At 36.5% G+C, this 19227-nt stretch overlaps 1 protein-coding gene across 1 annotated transcript; it reads left to right on the forward strand.

Annotated features, from left to right (window-relative positions):
- The first annotated feature begins 17408 nt into the window (after positions 1-17408).
- On the forward strand, positions 17409-18368 carry LOC138916494 (olfactory receptor 5A2-like). The gene has a single exon (XM_070229134.1). It carries the CDS (start codon positions 17409-17411, stop codon positions 18366-18368), a length of 960 nt encoding a protein of 319 aa, XP_070085235.1.
- Positions 18369-19227: the final 859 nt, after the last annotated feature.

Here is a 19227-nt window from a genome sequence, read left to right on the forward strand (position 1 = left end):
TTAAAGGTCATTTGGGCACCTACTCAGGTTAGCACAAAGGGAAGGGGGATGAGTTGGTGGTGATGATTCTGGGTAGGCTTCAGGATAAGCCTGGTTCTAATCCTGTTTCTACCACTTGCCAGCCGTGGGATGTTGGGCAACTCATTTAGTCTTTCTGATCTTCTATTTCTCCATTTGTAAAATGGGGATAACAGTGGTTACTTAAGAGTTGTTTGAGGGTTGTTTAAGATAATATGTGAAAGCCTCATGGGTCTTGAGATAGGACGTTTGCTTAATAAATTGGGAATGTTATTGCTATCAGCAGTGAATATTCCATAAAGAATTATTTATGGAAATTAGCCTTATTTTGGAAACGCTTCCTTCTCATGTGGCAGGTTGAAGTGTGCTTATCTTACAGACATAATGAGTTCACTGATAGACCATGTAGCTTTGTAAAAAGTGTTTAGGAGTGAGATTGAAGAATTTAATCATCTGGACTTGATGGGTCAACTGAAAGTCTGTTTAGAGTGTTGCCATTAGGGCAGAGAACTTCCACATTTGGAAGGAACAGAAAGTGAAGCTGGACAAATTGAAACAAAAAGAAAAGAATATCCCGGGTTTTATTCCCACATATAGATTCTCTGAATCTTACTCTAAAACATTAAGTGAAAGGTATATTAAGAGTTGTATGGAGCACTTTATGTCACCAAACTCTACTCATGAAGTAGTGCTTCTTCCCTTGAGAAAGGAAATCTCCTTCACTCTTACTGCAAACTCAGGGAGGCTCAATTTGGTCTGAGTCTGGACTCCCTTTGATCCTAGAATACAGGTATAATCAACACCAGGCCTCTTTTACAGAGCTGAAGAAGGAGAGTTTGAGAGGCTCAGGACCTCATTGGATTCATAGACGCTGGAGGTGAATGTTTGTGAATAACACTAGCCTTCAAGACCATAGTGAAGATAAAATAATACAGCAAAATTAAGCATCTAGCACAGTACCTTGCACATAGCAGACACTTAGAGATTGATGAGAACTGGTAGGGTGGATTTACAACTCAGGTCATCTTTTGACAAAAATGGCAAGAAAGTGTTAAGTTTTATAGCCAAATCTTCCTAATCGGAGCTTAACAGGTGCAGTTGGTGATGGAAGAGAAAAATGGAATAATGACGCAGAGAACCTGAGCTAAACTGTGGAGGTGATGTGGGTTTTCTATGGTTTCTCCATCATTCATGATCTGGGCTGTGTCCTTCACTTCATGATGCCTCCTCCTCTCACTCCTCCAGGAACCTGGTGTCCACAAGGTCTTGCTCTTCTAGCTCTGTCTATCATCTAAATGCACAAATGGTTGATGTAACTGAAAGAGACTCTCTCAATGTGAGGTGAGAATTCAAAAGGCACCAAGAGATTAATTCAAGAATTAAGATTCAGATGGTAAAATTCAAGCCATCAGTCAGAAAAGAGAAACCGGGTTTTAGAGATTAGAGATCTCTTCAGTGTTTGGAAAATCTGCTATGTCAAGTCTGTCCCAATCACACCCCTTCCAAATTACTTTTCAGACTACTTACTAATAATTGGGGCTGTGTTAAAGGACATAGCAATCCCTTCCAAAACTTCATTCCCTCTTAAATCTCTTTCTAGCTGCAAGTGCTCAAACATGGTCCAGGAGGACCATCAAAGGAGCAGAAAGGTAAGATTTGGGCTGAATTTGAGGAAAGACAGATAGAATTGAAAGGTATATGGAGGTAAACTAAAATCCAAAGAGCTTCTTAGCCATCTATATGGGCTTGTAGATCTAGGTGCTTTATAAGTGAGATTAATACGAGCATGAAGACAAAAAGTAAAATATGAATGGCTGCACCCACCTTCTCCCTCTTGTTCTGTCTGACCCTTAGCTGATACTTGTCTTGAGTTCTGCTTTGGAAGGAGTCTAATCAGGCTTTGGTAACTGCTTCCAATCCCCAAAGTGCTAATGAGTTGGAGAGCAAGCTTGAGGCTGATTTATTTATCAAAGGTCAAAATATCCACTTGGTGAATAGAATGTGTGGGCAGAAAAGTGGAGGGAAAAGATACACAGAAGAGGAAAGATGAAATCTTAAGAAATTCTTCTGCTGTCTGCTAATATCTGCATTTGGGGTCATTTTTGAAGTGTTTCAAAGCTGGGGCTGCAGGGGAATTTGAGAGAGGTTTTTTTTTTCCTCTCTCCTTGGAGGTGTTTCATTACATTTTCCCTTGAGAGTCTTTTTGAAAAAGAAAGAAATGTATTATCCAAACTTCACAGATTTGTAGTTAATTGATCTCTGGGGTGGTATGCTCATATAAGTGCTCTGAAGAAGATGCTTATTAAACTCCATCCCAATGGCTTTCTCATCCTCCAAGGCTACTCAAGATCTCTTCTGGTAGTACATAAAGAACAAGCTCAAGATAACATTGGGACACATAGGGCAAGATAGACGCCTATTCTGCAGAAGAAAGAAAGATTGTAAACAAACAAACAAACACACAAACAAACTCTTTTCCACTCCTTCATAGAACCTTTTTGGCCTGAAGTATTTTAAGCGGATGGGAATTCAAACTTATTGAGCTTCTACTATGTGCTAAACACTGTACTAGGTGTCTTATGTGTGATAACTCACTAAATCCTCCAAACCCTCCCTTGCAAGGAGGAAACTGAAATTCTGAGAAAGAGTAAGCTGTTCAAAATTTTATAGCTAATAAGGGATTGAGCCACTATTTGAACCAAGGACTATGTGACAAGAAATCCTGCATTTGCATGTATGGTACATGCATTTATTTTGGAACTCAATTGCACATAAATGTGTATATATGGTCAATCGTATCTCTCAACTCATAATCCTTTCTCTTTTCACAGAAACCTACTACCTTCCTGCAGGAGAAAGACATTAGATACAGAAGTTTTCCTCTAAAATTTTTAGAAACTTCCTCTGACTTAGCATGATAGAGTATAAAGATGTAGGATTTTTATTCTATGGAGGGCTACATACAACAAAAAATAATTTGGGTCCAGGCATTCAATAAAAATCAAGGCTTTAATTCATGTATTTGAAGATGAGGGGAGAAAAATAAAAGGTTTGATTCACTTGTTTCTTAATCTGAGAATATTGAACTGTCATCTTTTAAAAATAACTAGAATAAATAGTGGAAAATTGATTCCAGCTCATGGCCAACTAAGAGAGAGAAAGTTTTTCTAACCAGACAAAGAAAGAAATAGAGGGGGAGACATCCAGGAGAGGCTAAGGAATAGAATTCCAGTGAAAACATGGATAAGGGAGATATTATTTATTCGTCCATTTTATAAGTCTTTATTAATGCCTCTTCTGTGCCAGACCCTGTGTAACTCATCAGAGACACACAGAATGGAAGATGAGATAAGAATTTTGCCTGTATGGTGCTTACATAATAATGGAGCTACTTACGATGAAGTTGTCACTGAAGGCAAGCTTTGGAAAACCAAGCTACTGCTGCCTTGACCATTATGTTTGTCATAACGACTAATATGATGGCTAGATGGGATGGATGTTTCTGACTCCACTGAAGAGTTTTCATAAAGAAAGTGACAAGCTTGGGGTTTTAAACTCTCAGCTCACCTCCAAGACAACCAGAAAGCCTCTATAAAGGCTCTAAAATAAATATTTTATTTCTTGTAGATTCAAGGTCGATAAGACTTAAAATCAGATGCAAACTTAATTGTGCAGATCGCAAAGCCTCTTAAATTAAAGTTATGACATGTTTGAAAAAGAGGAAGACCCTGAAATTTGGATTGGGGATACTTCAGTAGGCTCTAAGGAAGTTGATAATCTTGAACTCCTAAATTATCCCGAGCCTTTCTAGCCATGAGAATAGTCCCTTTTAATCTGTCTGAAGAGACTAGCCTTCCTTTTTGCAATAAGTATTTATTAGCCTCGTGTGAAGCATTGCCTTGCAAGGGGATGCCTGTCCACATTAAGCCCCACCAAACCAGCCTTCATTGCTGCCAGATCATAATTAGATTCAAATATCAGCATGCTCCAGGAGGACAAGTAGAAAGTATGACTTTTGAGAAGAGATTATTTTTCCCAAGCTTGAAAGATATTGAGTTATTTTGGAAAAATCCTGGGGGAACATATGTAGAATGGGTTCTAAATGTGTTAGCAAGAAAGACAGACTATAGCATTAGGTTGGGTAAAATGTATTCACATACTCTGGACTGTGGCTCAGTACAAAGGAAAGAATCCAATGTTTTAGGGAGATAGAAATTTTAAAGTAGGTTTATCATGTGTGATCTACATGCTAATCCCTCCCCAACCACGTCTATCTAGAGGGTTGAGAGGGAAGTCCCGTCATTCAGGCATGGAGGAACAACAGAAGGGGGAGAACCAGCATCTGTGAAAATTAGCATGTAGAATGACAGTGAAAGATGCTGTCATTGAGAAGATGTCTTGATTTTGTTGTACAGGCAAATGGTGGTGCTGAACCTCCAGAGACAAGGTGGACAAAGTTAATATATTGGGCAGCAGGACTTATACAGTCTGAGTCTGGCTTTTTTCATCTAGCATCTTGCATTCGTGATTCACTCGTATTGTTGTGTGTATCAGTATCCCATTCCTTTTTATTGCTAAGTAGCATTCCATTGTGCGAATGTAAGACAATTTGTTTAATTATTCTGCAGTTGAAGGACATTTGGATGGTTTTCACTTATGGGCCATGGTGAATAAAGCTGCTATTAACATTTTGATACAGATTTTCTTGGGAACACAGGTTTTCATTTCACTTGGGTACACATCTAGAAGTGAAATTGCTGGGTCATATAGTAACTTCATGCTTAATTTGATGAGAAACTACCAAAATGTTTTCCAAAGTGGATGCCTCATTTTTCATTTTTATTAGAAATGCATGAGAGAATCAGTTGTTCTGTATCCTTTCCACCTTTCGGCATTGTCAGAATTATTTATCTATTTATTTATTTATTATTTATCTTTGAGGAAGATTAGCCTTGAGCTAACATCTACTGGCAATCCTCCTCTTATGTGAGGAAGACTGGACCTGAGCTATCATGCATGCCCATCTTCCTCTACTTTATATGTGGGACGCCTACCACAGCATGACTTGCCAAGTGGTGCCATGTCCACACCCGGGATCCGAACCGGCGAACCCCCGGCTGCCGAAGCGGAATGGGCGCACTTAACTGCTGTGCCACTGGGCCAGACCCAGAATTTTTTGTTTTTTATTTTGCTGTTCTACTAGGTCTATGTGGGATTTCATTTCAGTTTTAACTTGCATTTTCCTGACAAATCGTGATGTTGAGTATCATATGTTCATTTACACATGTGTTTTGCTGAACTACATGTTCAAATGTTTTGTCCATTTTTTATTTGGTTATTTTTTAAAAGAAATGTTGAGTTTTGAGGATTCTTTTTTCTGGACAAGTACTTTACCAAATATATGATTTACAAATATTTTCTTACAGTCCATAGCTTGCCTTTCTTTCTTTTAATAATGCCGTTCAAGAGCAGAAGAAATTACTTTTGATAGCTGATTTGTCACTTTTTTCTTTGATGGGATTGTGCTTTTGGTATTGTATCTTGGAAATTTTTGCCTAACCCAAAGTCATAAAGACTTTCTCCTGTGTTTCTTCTGGAAATTTGTAGTTTAGATTTTACATTTAGTTGTAAGATCCGTTTTGAGTTATGGTGTGAGAAATGGATTGTGTTTCACATTTTGACACATGGATATCCAAATGTCCAGCATTGTGGAAAAGAATATTTTTTCTATATTGAATTGTTTTTTGCATCTTTGTTGGAAACCAATTGATCATAAACATGTGAGTCTATTTCTGTACTCTCTATTCTGTCCCATTGATCTATACTATATTTATCCTTTCTCCAATACAATACTTTCTCGATTGCCTTTGCTTTAGAATAAATCTTAAAAACAGCTAATGTGAGTCATCCAACTTTGCTCTTCTGTATAAAAATTATTTTGGCTCTTCTAGTTCCTTTGTCTTTCCATGTAAATTTTAGAATCAGCTTGAAAATGTCTACAGAAAATGCTGCTGAGATTTTGGTTTGAAATGCATTGAGTCTAGAGATGAATTTGAGGGAATTAATATCTTCCTACATTGAGTATTCTAATAAATAAACATGATATATGCCTCAATATACTTAGATATTTGATTTCTTTCATGAGTGTTTTGTAGTCTTTTTCGTACAGGTTTTGTTAGATTTATACCTAAGTATTTCATGTCGTTTCTTGGTGAGAATGTAAATGATACATTTAAAAGTTTCAACTACCAATTGCTCGTTATGAGTATGCAGAAATACATTTACTTTTTAGATATTAATCTTTTGTTTTGTGGCATTGCTTAACTTATTCTTTTTTCAACTTTATTGAGGTATAATGGACAAATAGAAATTTTACATATTTAAGGTATACAATGCAATATTTTGATATACATTGTGAAATGATCACAATCAAGCTAATTAACATATCCATTACCTCACATAGTTACTGTTTCCTTCCTTTCCTCCTTCCTTTCCTCCTTCCTCTCTTCCTTTCTTCTTTGTTATAAGAATGCTTAAGGGCTACCCTCCTACCAAATGTCAAGTATACAATACAGTATTGTTAACTGTAGTCACTATGTTGTGCATTAGATCTTTAGAACTTATTCATCTTGTGTGACTGAAACTTTCTACCCTTTGACTGGTATCTCCCCATTTTCACTCCACCTCGCATCTAGTAACCACCATTCTACTCTCAACTTCCATGAATCTGACTATCTTGGATTCCACATTTGAATGAGGCCATGGAATATTTGTCTTTCTGTGTCTGACTTATTTCACTTAGCATAACCTCCTCCAGGTTCATCTACGTTCTTGCAAATGAAAAGATTTTTTTCTTTTTAAGACTGAATAATATTTCTTTATATCTCTATATACCATATTTTCTTATCTGTCCATCTGTCAACGGATGTTTAGGTTGTTTTCACATCTTGGCTATTGTGAACAATGCTGAAATGAACTTGGAAGTACAGATACCTCTTGAACACACTGATTTCATTTTCCTTGGATATATAACAAGAAGTGAGATTGCTAGATCATATGGAAGTTCTATTTTTAATTTTTGAGAAACCTCCATAATGTTTTCCATGTTGGCTGCACTAATTTACATTCACAGCAACAGTACACAGGGGTCTCTTTTTTCTACATTCTCGCCAACGCTTTTCATCTTTTGTCTTTTTAGTAATAGCCATCCTTAGAGATGTGAAGTGATATCTTAGTGTGGTTTTGATTTGCCCATGCACACTCGTGTGTGTGTGTGTGTGTGTGTGTTTGTGTGTGTTGGGGGAACAGAATGAACGCAAAGAATGACAAGTTAATTGTTTTCTTCAAGGATTTTTCCTTCCCCACACTCTCACTGGTCCTCTGTTTTTCACCCTCTACACATTTTGTTTATGCCATTTCCACTTCTCTCAGAGTTTAAATCAATAATGCTATACAAAACCAGTGCTCCTGCTAAAATCAGCTGGGGGATTAAAACATGATCAGAAAACAATGAACAAACAAATTTTCCAGAGTTTCTTCTCATCTAGATTCATTCACATTCCTATGCCTGTGACTCTTCAGCAGAGAGTCTCACATGCGTTTGTACAACAATCTATCATTGTGTTACCTACTATTTTCTTTCCTTCCTGGTCTGTATCATGGTGGTGTTTCCTGCGGATACCTGCCACACCACTAACTATGATGTAAACCAACATTAGCGTCAAAGCTGAAATGCTGGCGTTGAAGACACAGATATCTGCTCTGAGAGGATCATCACCTGATGCCACCCAAACTACTTTCACTTTCAATGCCCCATTAAGTATTAGTCAACACTCTTTTTCCATTTCTTTTTCTTTCCGCTATTCTTTTTCGAGGCCTCTTGTGCCAGAACTCAGGAATGAATTTTGGGCTGGGCTGAAGGATGATTTGAGTGATAGAAAAATGGCTCTTTCCAGAATCACCTCTCTCTCCTGAGACGGCATCATTGTTCTGAAACCAGACGAGTACAATTTGATTCTTTTCCTTTGAGATTCTCCCTTTGAGAGTTCCCAAGAGACATTCAGATGAATGGACATTTAGTCAGAGCAACATTCAAAGGCTTCTTGGAAAATTCATACTCAAGATGGTGTTGATTCATATGTATCTTCAAATACCTTGATAAGCAGGGAAAATTTTGTGCTTTTTTTGCATAAACAATTATTTGAAAAATTTCCTGCAATTTTCACTATATCAATGGTTAAGGATATTTTCATTTTATTTAGAAATCAGTACTTATAATTTCCTAATTATTCTTTTTTAACAGTTTTGCTTGTATTTCGAAACTCTGCTATTGAGTGCATACAAATTTGAGATTATAGCTTCCTGTTTGAGATAACCTTTTTATTTCTAGTAATGTTTCTTATCTTAAAGTTTGCTCTGTAACATTGGGAAAGCTACAGCAGATTTTTTGGGTTAATTGTGTGATACCTCTGTCCTTTTGTTTTCAATCTTTCTGTGTTCTTATATTTAAATCATGTTCCATTAGTAACGTATAGTTGGGTTTGTTGTTTTTAACTAGTCTGACGATCTTATCTTTCACTTTGAGTACTTGGAGTAATTATTGAAAAACTACGTATTTCAATTTAATCAGCCGGATTTGACTCTTTGAAATAAAAAATGAATTAGTACTTTCTCCCACTTCTCCTCTTAACTGCTTCCCAGTTATTACTGTTATTTTTCATTTATTTATTTTTTTTCATTCTGTTGACGTCATACTGGTTTATTACATTGTATAATTTCAGAAGTACATTATTTTATATAAATTTCTGTATAGACTGCATCATGCTCACCACCAGTAGTCTAGTTTTTATGTCACCATACATATGTGCCCCTCTACCCCTTTCACCCACCTCCGACCCCCTTCCCCTCTGTGTAACCACTAACCTGTTCTCTTCGTCCATGTGTTTGTTTCTCTTCCATATATGAGTGAAATCATACAGTATTTGTCTCACTCTGTCTGGTTTATTTTGCTTAACATAATAGCCTCAAGATCCATACTTGTTCTTGAAAATGGGACAATTTTATCTTTTTTATGGCTGAGTAGTATTCAATGTGATGTATACATCACATGTTCTTTATTCATTCATAAGTCAATGGGCACTTGGGTTGCTTCCAAATCTTGGCTATTGTGAATAATGCTGCAATGAACATAGGGGTGCATAAATCTCTTTGGACTGTTTATTTCATATTATTTGGATAAATACCCAGTAGTGGGACAACTTGATCACATGGTATTTCTATTTTTAATATTTTGAGAAATCTCCTTACTGTTTTCCATAGTGCCTGCAGGAGTTTGCATTCCCAATAGCAGTATATGAGGGTTCCCTTTTCCCTACATCCTCTCCAAACTTTGTTATTTTTTGTCTTGGTAATTATAGCCATTGTGATTGGTATAAGGTGATATCTCACTGTAATTTTATTTGTATTTCCCTATTAACTAGTGATGTTGAATATATTATCATGTGCCTGCTGCCCATCTGTATATCTTCTTTGGAAAAATATCTGTTCATATCTTCTGCCCATTTCTTGGGCCGGCCCAGTGGCGCAGCGGTTAGGTTCGCACCTTCTGCTTCTCGGTGGCCCGGGGTTCCCTGGTTTGGATCCCGGGTGCAGACATGGCACTGCTTGGCACCCCGTGCTGTGGTAGGTGTCCCACATATAAAGTAGAGGAAGATGGGCACGATGTTAGCTCAGGGCCAGGCTTCCTCAGCAAAAAAGAGGAGGACTGGTAGTAGTTAACTCAGGGCTAATCTGCCTCAAAAAAAAAAATCTTCTGCCCATTTCTTGATCAGGTTGTTTGTGTTTTTGTTGTTGAGTTGTATCAGTTCTTTATATATTTTGGGAATTAACCCCTTGTCAGATATATGATTTGCAAATATTTTCTTCCAGTTGGTGGGTTGTCTTTTCATTTCATTAATGGTTTCCTTTGCCTTGCAGAAGCTTTTTAGTCTGATATAATGACGTTTGTTTATTTTTCCTTTTGTTTCCCTTGCCGGAGTAGACATGATATTTGAAAACATGCTGCTAAGACCAATGTCGAAGAGTGTACTACCTACATTTTCTTCTAGGAGTTTTATGGTTTCGAGTGTTGCATTCGAATTTTTAGTCCATGTAAAGTTAATTTTTGTGGATGGTGTAAGATAATGGTTTAGTTTCATACTTTTGAAAGTGGCTGTCCAGTTTCCCCAACACCATTTTTTGAAGATACATTCCTTTCTCCATTGTATGTTCTTGCTTCCTTTGCTGAAGATTTGCTGTCTGTTGATGTGTGGTTTTATTTCTGTGCTCTCAATTCAGTTCCATTCATCTGTGTGTGTGTGCGTTTCTGTATCAGTACCATGCTGTTTTGAGTACTATAGCTCTGTAGTATATTTTGAAGTCAGGGATTGTGATGCCTTCAGTTTGATTCTTTTTTCTCAGAATTGCTATCGTTGTTTGTGGTCTTTTGTTGTTCCATATAAATTTTAGGATTCTTTGTTCTACTTTCATGAAGTGCGTCATTGAGATTCTGATTGGGATTTCATTGAATGTGTAGATTGCTTTAGGTAATATGGACATTTTAACTATGTTTATTCTTCCAATCCATGAGCATGGAATATCTTTCCATTTCTTTATCTCTCTCCAGTTTCTTTCACTAATGTCTTATAGTTTTCAGCTTATAGGTCTTTCATCTCCTTGAGTAAATTTATTCTTAGAGGTTTTATTCTTCTGTTGCAATTGTAAATGTGATTGTATTCTTGAGTTCTATTTCTGCTAGTTCACTATTAGTGTATAGACATGCAACTGATTTTTATAAGTTGATTTTGTACCTGCAACTTTGCTGTAGCTTTGGATTATGTCTAATACCTTTCTGGTAGATTTTTTAGGGTTTTCTATATATAGAATCACATTGATCACAAACACCTAGAATTTGGCTTCTTCCTTTTTAATTTTACTCCGTTTTATTTATTTTTCTTGCCTAATTGCTCTGGCAAAAACCTCCAGTACTATGTTGAATAGGAGTGGTGAGAGTGGGCACCCTTGTCTTGTTCCTGTTCTCAGAGGAATGGCTTTCAGTTTTTCACCATTAAGTTTGATGTTGGCTGTGGGTTTGTCCTATATGGCCTTTATTATTTTGAGGGAGTTTCTTTCTAAACCCATTTTATTGAGTTTTTATGGTAAATGGATGTTGGATCTTATCAAATGCTTTCTCAGCATCTATGTAGATGATCATGTGATTTTTCTTCCTCATTTTATTAATGTGGTGTATCACATTGATTGATTTGCAGATGTTGAACCATTGTTGCATCCCTGGTATAAATCCCACTTGATCATGGTGTATGCTCGCTTTAATATATTGCTCTATTTTATTTCCAATATTTTGTTGAGGAATGTTACATGTGCGTTCATCGGTGATATTGGCCTGTAATTTTCCTTCTTTGTGTTGTCCTTATCTGGTTTTGGTATCAGGGTAATGTTAGCCTCATAGAATGAATCAGAAAGTGCTGCATCTTCTTCAGTTTTTTGGAATAGTTTGAGAAGGATATGTATTAAATCTTCTTTGAATGTTTGGTAGAATTCTTCAGAGATGCCATCTGATCATGGCCTTAGTTTTTTAAGAAGTGTTTGATTCCTATTTTGATGTTTTTCCTTGTGATTGGTCTATTCAGATTCTCTATTTATTTTTGATTCAGTTTTGGGAGGTTGTATGAGTCTAAGTATGCATCCATTACTTCTAGGTTTTCCAATCTTTTGGCATATAGTTTTTTTATAGTGTTCTTTTATAGTCCTTTGTATTTCTGTGGTTTTCACTAAAATATCTCCTCATTCAATTTTAATTTTATTTATTTGAGACTTCTCTCTTTTTCTTAGTGAGTCTGGCTAAGAGTTTGTCAATTTTATTTATCTACTCAAAGATCCACTCTTAGTTTCGTTGATCTTTTTTCTTTTAGTCTTTATTTCATTTATTTCTAGTCTAATTTTTATTATTGCCATCATTCTGCTGACTTTTGGCTTTGTATGTTCTTGTTTTCCAAGTTCTGTTAGATGTAGTTTAAGATTACTTGTTTGAGATTTTTCTCATTTGTTGGGGTAGGCCTGTATTGCTATCTCCTAGGATGCTCTTAGGACCCCTTTTACTGCATCTCATAAGAGCTTGTATGTTGTGTTTTCATTTTCCAGGTACTTTTTAAAAAATTTCTCCTTCGATTTCTTCGTTGATGCAATGGTTGTTCAGCAGCATGTTGCTTAGACTCCACATAATGTGAATTTCCCAGTCTGTTTCTTGTACTTGATTTCTCATTTCATAGCATTGTGATCAGCATGATATGATTTCAATATTCTTAAATTTATTGAAGTTTCCCCTGTTTCCCAACATATGGTCTGTCCTTGAGAATATTCCATGTGCACTTGAGAAGAATATGTATTCTGCTGTTTTTCAATGTCATTTTCTTTATATATCTATTAAGGCCATCTGGTCTAGTGTCTCATTTAAGGCCACTGTTTCATTGTTGACTTTCTGCCTTGATGATTTATCCATTCACGTAAGTGAGGTTTGAGGTCCCCTACTATTATTGTGTTATAGCCCATTTCTCCCTTTATGTCTATTAATAGTAGCTTTATTTACTTTGGTGCTCCTGTGTTAGGTGCATACATATTCATAAGTGTTATGTCCTCTTGATGGAATGTTTCTTTTATCATTATATACTGCTCCTCTTTGTCTCTCACTGTCTTTTTTATCTTGAAGTTTGATTTGTCTGATATAAGTATGGCAACATCTACTTTCTTTTGTTTGCCATTTGCTTGGAGTATCATATTCCATCCCTTCTCTCTGAGGCTGTGTTTGTCTTTAGAGCTGAGATGTGTTTCCTGGAGGCAGTGTAATGTTGGGTCTTCTATTTTAATCCATCCAGCCACCTTGTGTCTTTTGAGTGGTGAACTCAATCCATTTACTCTTAGAGTGATTATCGATATATGAGGGCTTAATTTTGCCGTTTTGATGCTTGTTTTCTGGTTGTTCTATATTTCCATTGTTTCTTTTTCCTTGTATTTCTGACTGCCATTTCAGTTTTGTGGTTTCCTGTGAAGGTTTTCACTTTATTTATGATGTGGGTCTGCTCTGATTTTTGTTTAGGGGTTACCATGAGGAGTAAAGATCTCATAGATGTGATAGTCTATTTTCTGATAGCCTTTTGTTTCCATTAGCCTAAGTAGGTTACATCCCTTTCCTCTTCCCCTCTGGTCATTGTTGTCACAAATTATTCTTTTTTGTGCTGTGGATTTGTGACTAAATTGAAGTGTTTATAGATATTTTTGATGCTTTCCTTACCTTTATCTTTTATGTTTTAATTAAGTTTTTACTAACCTATCTTGATATTGAGCTGCAGTTTTCTACTTGTCTATTTATCTCCTTGCTCAACATTTTGTAAACCTTTGCTTTTTAGTTTTAGATGAGAGGTCTCCTTTCAACATTTCTTGTAAGGAAGGCCTAGTGGCAATGAACTCCCTTAGCTTTTGTTTATTTAGGAAAGCTTTTATTTCTCCATTGTATCTGAGGGATAGTTTCACTGGATAGAGTATTCTTGCCTGAAAATTTTTGTCTTTCAGTGTTTTGAATATATCATTCTATTCTCTCCTAGCCTGCAATGTTTCTGTTGAGAAATCTGCTGAAAGCCTGATAGGGATTCCTTTGTAGGTTATTTTCCTCTGCCTTGCTGCTCTTAATATTTTTTCTTTGTTATTGACTTTTTCCAGTTTTAATATTATATGCCTTGGAAAGGGTCTTTTTGAATTGATGAAATTAGGGGTTCTATAGGATTCATTTATTTGTAATTCCAGTTTCTTACCCAGATTTGGGAAGTTCTCAGATATTACTTCTTTGAACAAGCTCTCTGCTCAGATTTTCAGGTGAAGAAATTGACATTTGAGAGATTTTAAAACTTCATACATGTTTATGTAGATAAAAGGACAAAGCTAGAATTTGAACTCAACCCTTTCAGTTGGAAATTTGTGTTTTTAAACACTATACATCAGTACAAGGCTTGATCTATTTGTGTGCAGTTTACTTCCAATGAAGGGTAAGCTGTCCATCAAAGCAAAAGTAAATCTTCCTGGACCCAGATCAGGGAAAGCTCAGAGGAGAATAAGACAGGGGACTGTAAATAAGACTCTGGTGATGGGTGGTTGGCCTCTTTCCTTGTCACCTCAGAGAACAATTATCAACCAGAAATGTTTAGCTCTAATGATCACTGGGCTTTTACTTTGGATGCAGGAGTGAGTGACAGGCAGCCACATGGTGAAAGAGTGTGGCTACACCTGCCCATTAAAATAATGAGCTCCCAAAGGCCATGTTGAAGACTTCATAATAAAGGAGCAGGAATTCAAGAAACAGATATTACTACTTGAATGAAGTCAAAGTATAAAAAAATGACTGAATCAGAAACCACGCATAGAGCAGTGGAAATGCAGATGAACTGAAGTTTGCAAAAGATGTTATTGGATCAAAGCAATCAATAATTCTTCTCTTGTAGCATGAGATCTCAGGACACTTCTTCCTAAAGTAATTCAGTAAGTCCAACTCCTTCCCTCCTATCTCATTCATCCAACACATGACAGTTATAAATTTACAGCCTATTCCACATTTTATCTGTAAAAGGGCAGAGTAACTCTACCCACCTTCAGAAATGAATAAATGAGTTAATATAAATCAAGTCCCTAGAAGAGTACTTGGTACTCAATAAGCCCTCAATAAGTACTTGGTACTCAATAAGCCTTATATATATAATATAATTATATTATATTATTATAATTGAGTACTCACTATAAGCCACTCTGCTAAGCTCTCAGGATAAGCAGTGAAAAAAATTCATTTTTTTATATAAATATTTTCTGTACCTGGGTCCTATACACTGTTCTAGGGACTCAGGATAGATACAACAGAGAAAATTCTCTGCCTGTCTTTGAGTAGCTTACATTCTGGTAGGGAAGATTTTATTAAGATAAGAAACACCAAACTCATCATTTCCTCTTCCGTAGGATTACCAGATTGATGTCATAGTGAAGAGTGGTCTTGGTTTTGGGTGCTCAATCAGTGACTGATTATGAGAAGATTTAAAATTTTAGAAAACACAAAGCTAGAAGCACTATTTATTTATTTTAACAGTTTTATTGAGATCCCTTTAACATATAGAAATTGTTTATATTTAAGGTGTATAACTTGATGATTTTGTATATATGCACACATTGTGAAAAGATCACTGCAGTCAAGCTAAATGACTTACCCATCACCTCTAGATAGTTACCCTTGTATGTGTGGTGATAAAATTTAATTTAAGATCTGTCCTCTTAGGAAACTTCAAGTATACAATACAGTAATGTTAACTATTGTCACTATGCTGTTCATTAGATCCCCAGAACTTAATTATCTTGAATAACTGGAACTTTGTACTCTTTGACCAACATCTCCTCATTGTCTTCTCCCCATACCTGCCCCTACTGATCTCTTCCCCTGGAAACTACCATTCTACTCTCTACTTTTATGAATTTTGATTTTTTTTAGATCATGGAGAATTTGTCTTTCTGTGTCTGGCACATTTTACTAGAATAATATCCTCCAGGTTTATCTACATTGTTGTAAATGACAAGACAGTCTTATTTTTTATGGTGGAACAATATTTCATTATCTATCTATCTATCTACCTATCATGTATCACCATCTATCTATCTCATATTTTGTTTATCTATTTACCCATTGATGGACATTTAGGTTGTTTCCATATCTTGGCTATTGTGAATAATGTTGCAATGAACATGGAAGTGCAGATAGCTCTTTGAGATACTGATTTCATTTCCTTTGGATATATACCCAGGAGTGGAGTTGCTGGATGATATGGTAGTTCTATTTTTAATTTTCTGAAGAACCTCCATACTGTTTTCCATAGCGCCTGTACCAATTTGCAATCCCACCAACATGCAAGCGCTCCATTTTCTCTACATCCTTGCCAACACTTGCTATCTTTTGTCTTTTTAACAGCCATTCTAAAGGATGTGAGGTGGTATCTCATTGTGGTTTTGATTAGCATTCCCCTGATGATTAGTGATGTTGAACACCTCTTCATGTAGAACAGTGTTTAATATGATGAATGAATAACACAATCAGATAATTGCAATTTGATGTAAATGTGCTGTGTAATCAAATTCTATAAAATGATAAAATATCAACAACTTTGATTTTACCATCGGGTCTTCTCTAGGGCACTTCTACCTTTTTACACCCATTTATATTTCCTCATTTGATCTTACACTAGTGAGGTCTTTATTAATGCAATGACCTGTCTTTCTTAATGCAAAATGTTCATGGGCTTACCTCATGTCTTCAGAATGATAATCTGGTTGGCCTGATGACATCAAAGTTGTCCTTTGCTTATACTGAAATTATTATCCTTAAATATCTAATGAACCATGTTCAGCTTTTCTTCTTCAGGAGATACTGGTTTTTGCTTGTTCTTGACCACATGGCTCACCCAATTTCAGTCAACTTTGGTGTTGCTTCCCCTCTCCCCCCATGGAGATACGTCCATAGCACTTCTATCTCATAATGGTACTGATGAGTTAGTCCAACTTTTGATCTTTTCATGCATTTTATTGAGTAACTTGTATAAAAAAATTATATAATTAGAAAAAAATTCTAGTTCTAAACATGCATGTATATGTGTGTATATATATATATATATATATATATATATATATATATATACACACACACATTTCTCTTAGTTTTACTTTAAAAGAATAGAATGTTTTGTTATGGGTTGAATTGCTTCCCTCAAAATGGAATATGTGAAATCTTATAGCCTGTTGTGTTTAGTGCCTTTTGGGACTCTTATACTAAAGATTTATAAAATATAAGAAATTCCTAACTTTATTGTTAATTTGGGTTTATATTTTGAAGTCAGAATTCTAAAAAGCCATATGAAACCCAAGTCCAGAGGAACATTGAGACTCATTAGATTCAATCTTCCCATTTTCAGTTGAGACAATGAGGATCTTCAGAGATGAAGTGAATTTTCCACAGTTTCCAAGGAGTTAGGAATGGAGCTCCAGACAAAACTCAAATTACTGACTCCCAGTTGCTCTCTGCTCTATTGGATGGATTCTTTTCTGGTCAACGAAGTATATAACATACGGATTTTAAATAGTGCCAAGAGATTACCATAGGCTGACTTCCTCTGAGAAGACTTTGCCCAGCAGGTGGCTAGGATGTTATTGGTATTAACTGTTTATATGACCTTCTAGAAAACATCCATTCAAATAATGACAAACAAAATCTAACTGATCACAAGATTGCTTCTTTCCTTTATGAAGGATGTGGTTCTATGGCTGTAGGAAGGAACAACACAATTGTGACAAAATTCATCCTCCTGGGATTTTCAGACCATCCTCAAATGAAAAATTTCTATTTTGTGTTGTTCCTGGGGATTTACCTCCTGACCCTAGCCTGGGACATGAGCCTCATCATCCTTATCAGGATGGACTCCCACCTACACACACCCATGTACTTCTTTCTCAGTAACCTGTCCTTCTTAGATATCTGCTATGTATCCTCCACAACTCCCAAGATGCTCTCTGGCATCATCACAGAGAAGAAAACCATTTCCTTCATTGGGTGTGCCACGCAGTACTTTGTCTTCTGTGGAATGGGGCTGACTGAATGCTTTCTTTTGGCAGCCATGGCATATGATCGGTATGCTGCAATCTGCAACCCGTTGCTCTACACAGCTGTCATATCCCATACACTTTGTTTAAAGATGGTGGCTGGGGCCTATGTGGGTGGATTCCTTAGTTCTTTGATTGAAACATACTCTGTCTATCAGTATGATTTCTGTGGGCCCAACCTAATCAACCACTTCTTTTGTGACCTTCCTCCAGTCCTGGTTCTGTCATGCTCTGATACCTTCACCAGCCAAGTGGTGAACTTCATTGTGGGTGTTGTTGTTGGAATGGTATCTGTCCTTGTGATCCTCATCTCTTATGGTTACATCGTTACTGCTGTCGTGAAGATCAGTTCAGCAAGAGGTAGGACCAAGGCCTTCAGCACCTGTGGCTCTCACCTGACTGCTGTGACCCTCTTCTATGGTTCTGGTCTCTTCATGTACATGAGACCTAGTTCCAGCTACTCCTTAAACCGGGACAAGGTGGTGTCAGTGTTCTATACTCTGGTGATCCCTATGGTGAATCCCATCATGTACAGTCTTAGAAATAAGGAGATTAAAAGTGCTGTAAGGAAAGCTATGGAAAGGAAACATGTTCTTTCTCATGAGCACTCATTTTTCTGACCCCGAGGTAATGTTTACAATAAAGCTGTGAGTTGGGTCAATTATGCTGACTTTCATGTAGTTCTGGACTAGTTGATTGACACAATGATTTTTGTTTACCAGGATTTGTGTAGATTCAGCTTATAAACGCTCAATTTAGGAAAAAGCTTCACCATGACAAAGACTGAGCAATCTGAAACATCAAAATAGAGTTGTTGTCTGTAGGAGGAAAACTAAAAAAATGTTAGTCCAGCATTCAGGGTGACGATTCTAAAGGTAGGATAGGAATATATAGCATAATAACCTGAGGACAGGGACATTTTTTCTAAAAACAATTGCCTTTCCATCTTACGAGGTTCTAACATGTTTCCTTTAGGGCAGATGAGCACTGCAAGTCAGACACCCTTCCCTTTTGAGAATCATGGCTATAGTGAGCCACTGTGACTGGTGGGTGTATAGTCCTGACTCTTTAGATGTATTAAGGCAGGAAAGAGATTGAAAACTTTTGTTTAGGGCCTTAATGACTGAACAAATGGGCTGACCTCATGGCTAATTCAATCAATGATACAAAAATTGGTCACTGAAATGATTTGAAGAAAACCAGGAAATTGTCACTTCAGTCTAAAGTAACACCTTTCTAAGCAACACTCAAAGTTTCTTAGGAATCTACAGAAGAGGAGCACACTTTCATTTGGTGAGAAAGGTTCTCTGTTTTCATTAATTTTGTGATAAATTTGTGAAGAATTTGGCCAAGGAATTGAAGAGAGTGATTTTTCTCCTCCATATTTTCTAAGAAGTTGTTAAGTGTCCTTTAACCAGCCGTAAAAACTAGAATAAATTTATTCAGCTGTGGCCTCTCTTGGTCAGGCCATAAATAAGT

The sequence above is a fragment of the Equus caballus genome, chromosome 12 (assembly GCF_041296265.1).
Source record: "Equus caballus isolate H_3958 breed thoroughbred chromosome 12, TB-T2T, whole genome shotgun sequence".
NCBI classification, from domain to species: Eukaryota; Metazoa; Chordata; class Mammalia; order Perissodactyla; family Equidae; genus Equus; species Equus caballus.

Excerpts from the sequence above, each read along its gene's own strand:
- LOC138916494 (XM_070229134.1), top strand. The coding sequence starts at position 17,409 with ATGGCTGTAGGAAGGAACAACACAATTGTGACAAAATTCATCCTCCTG.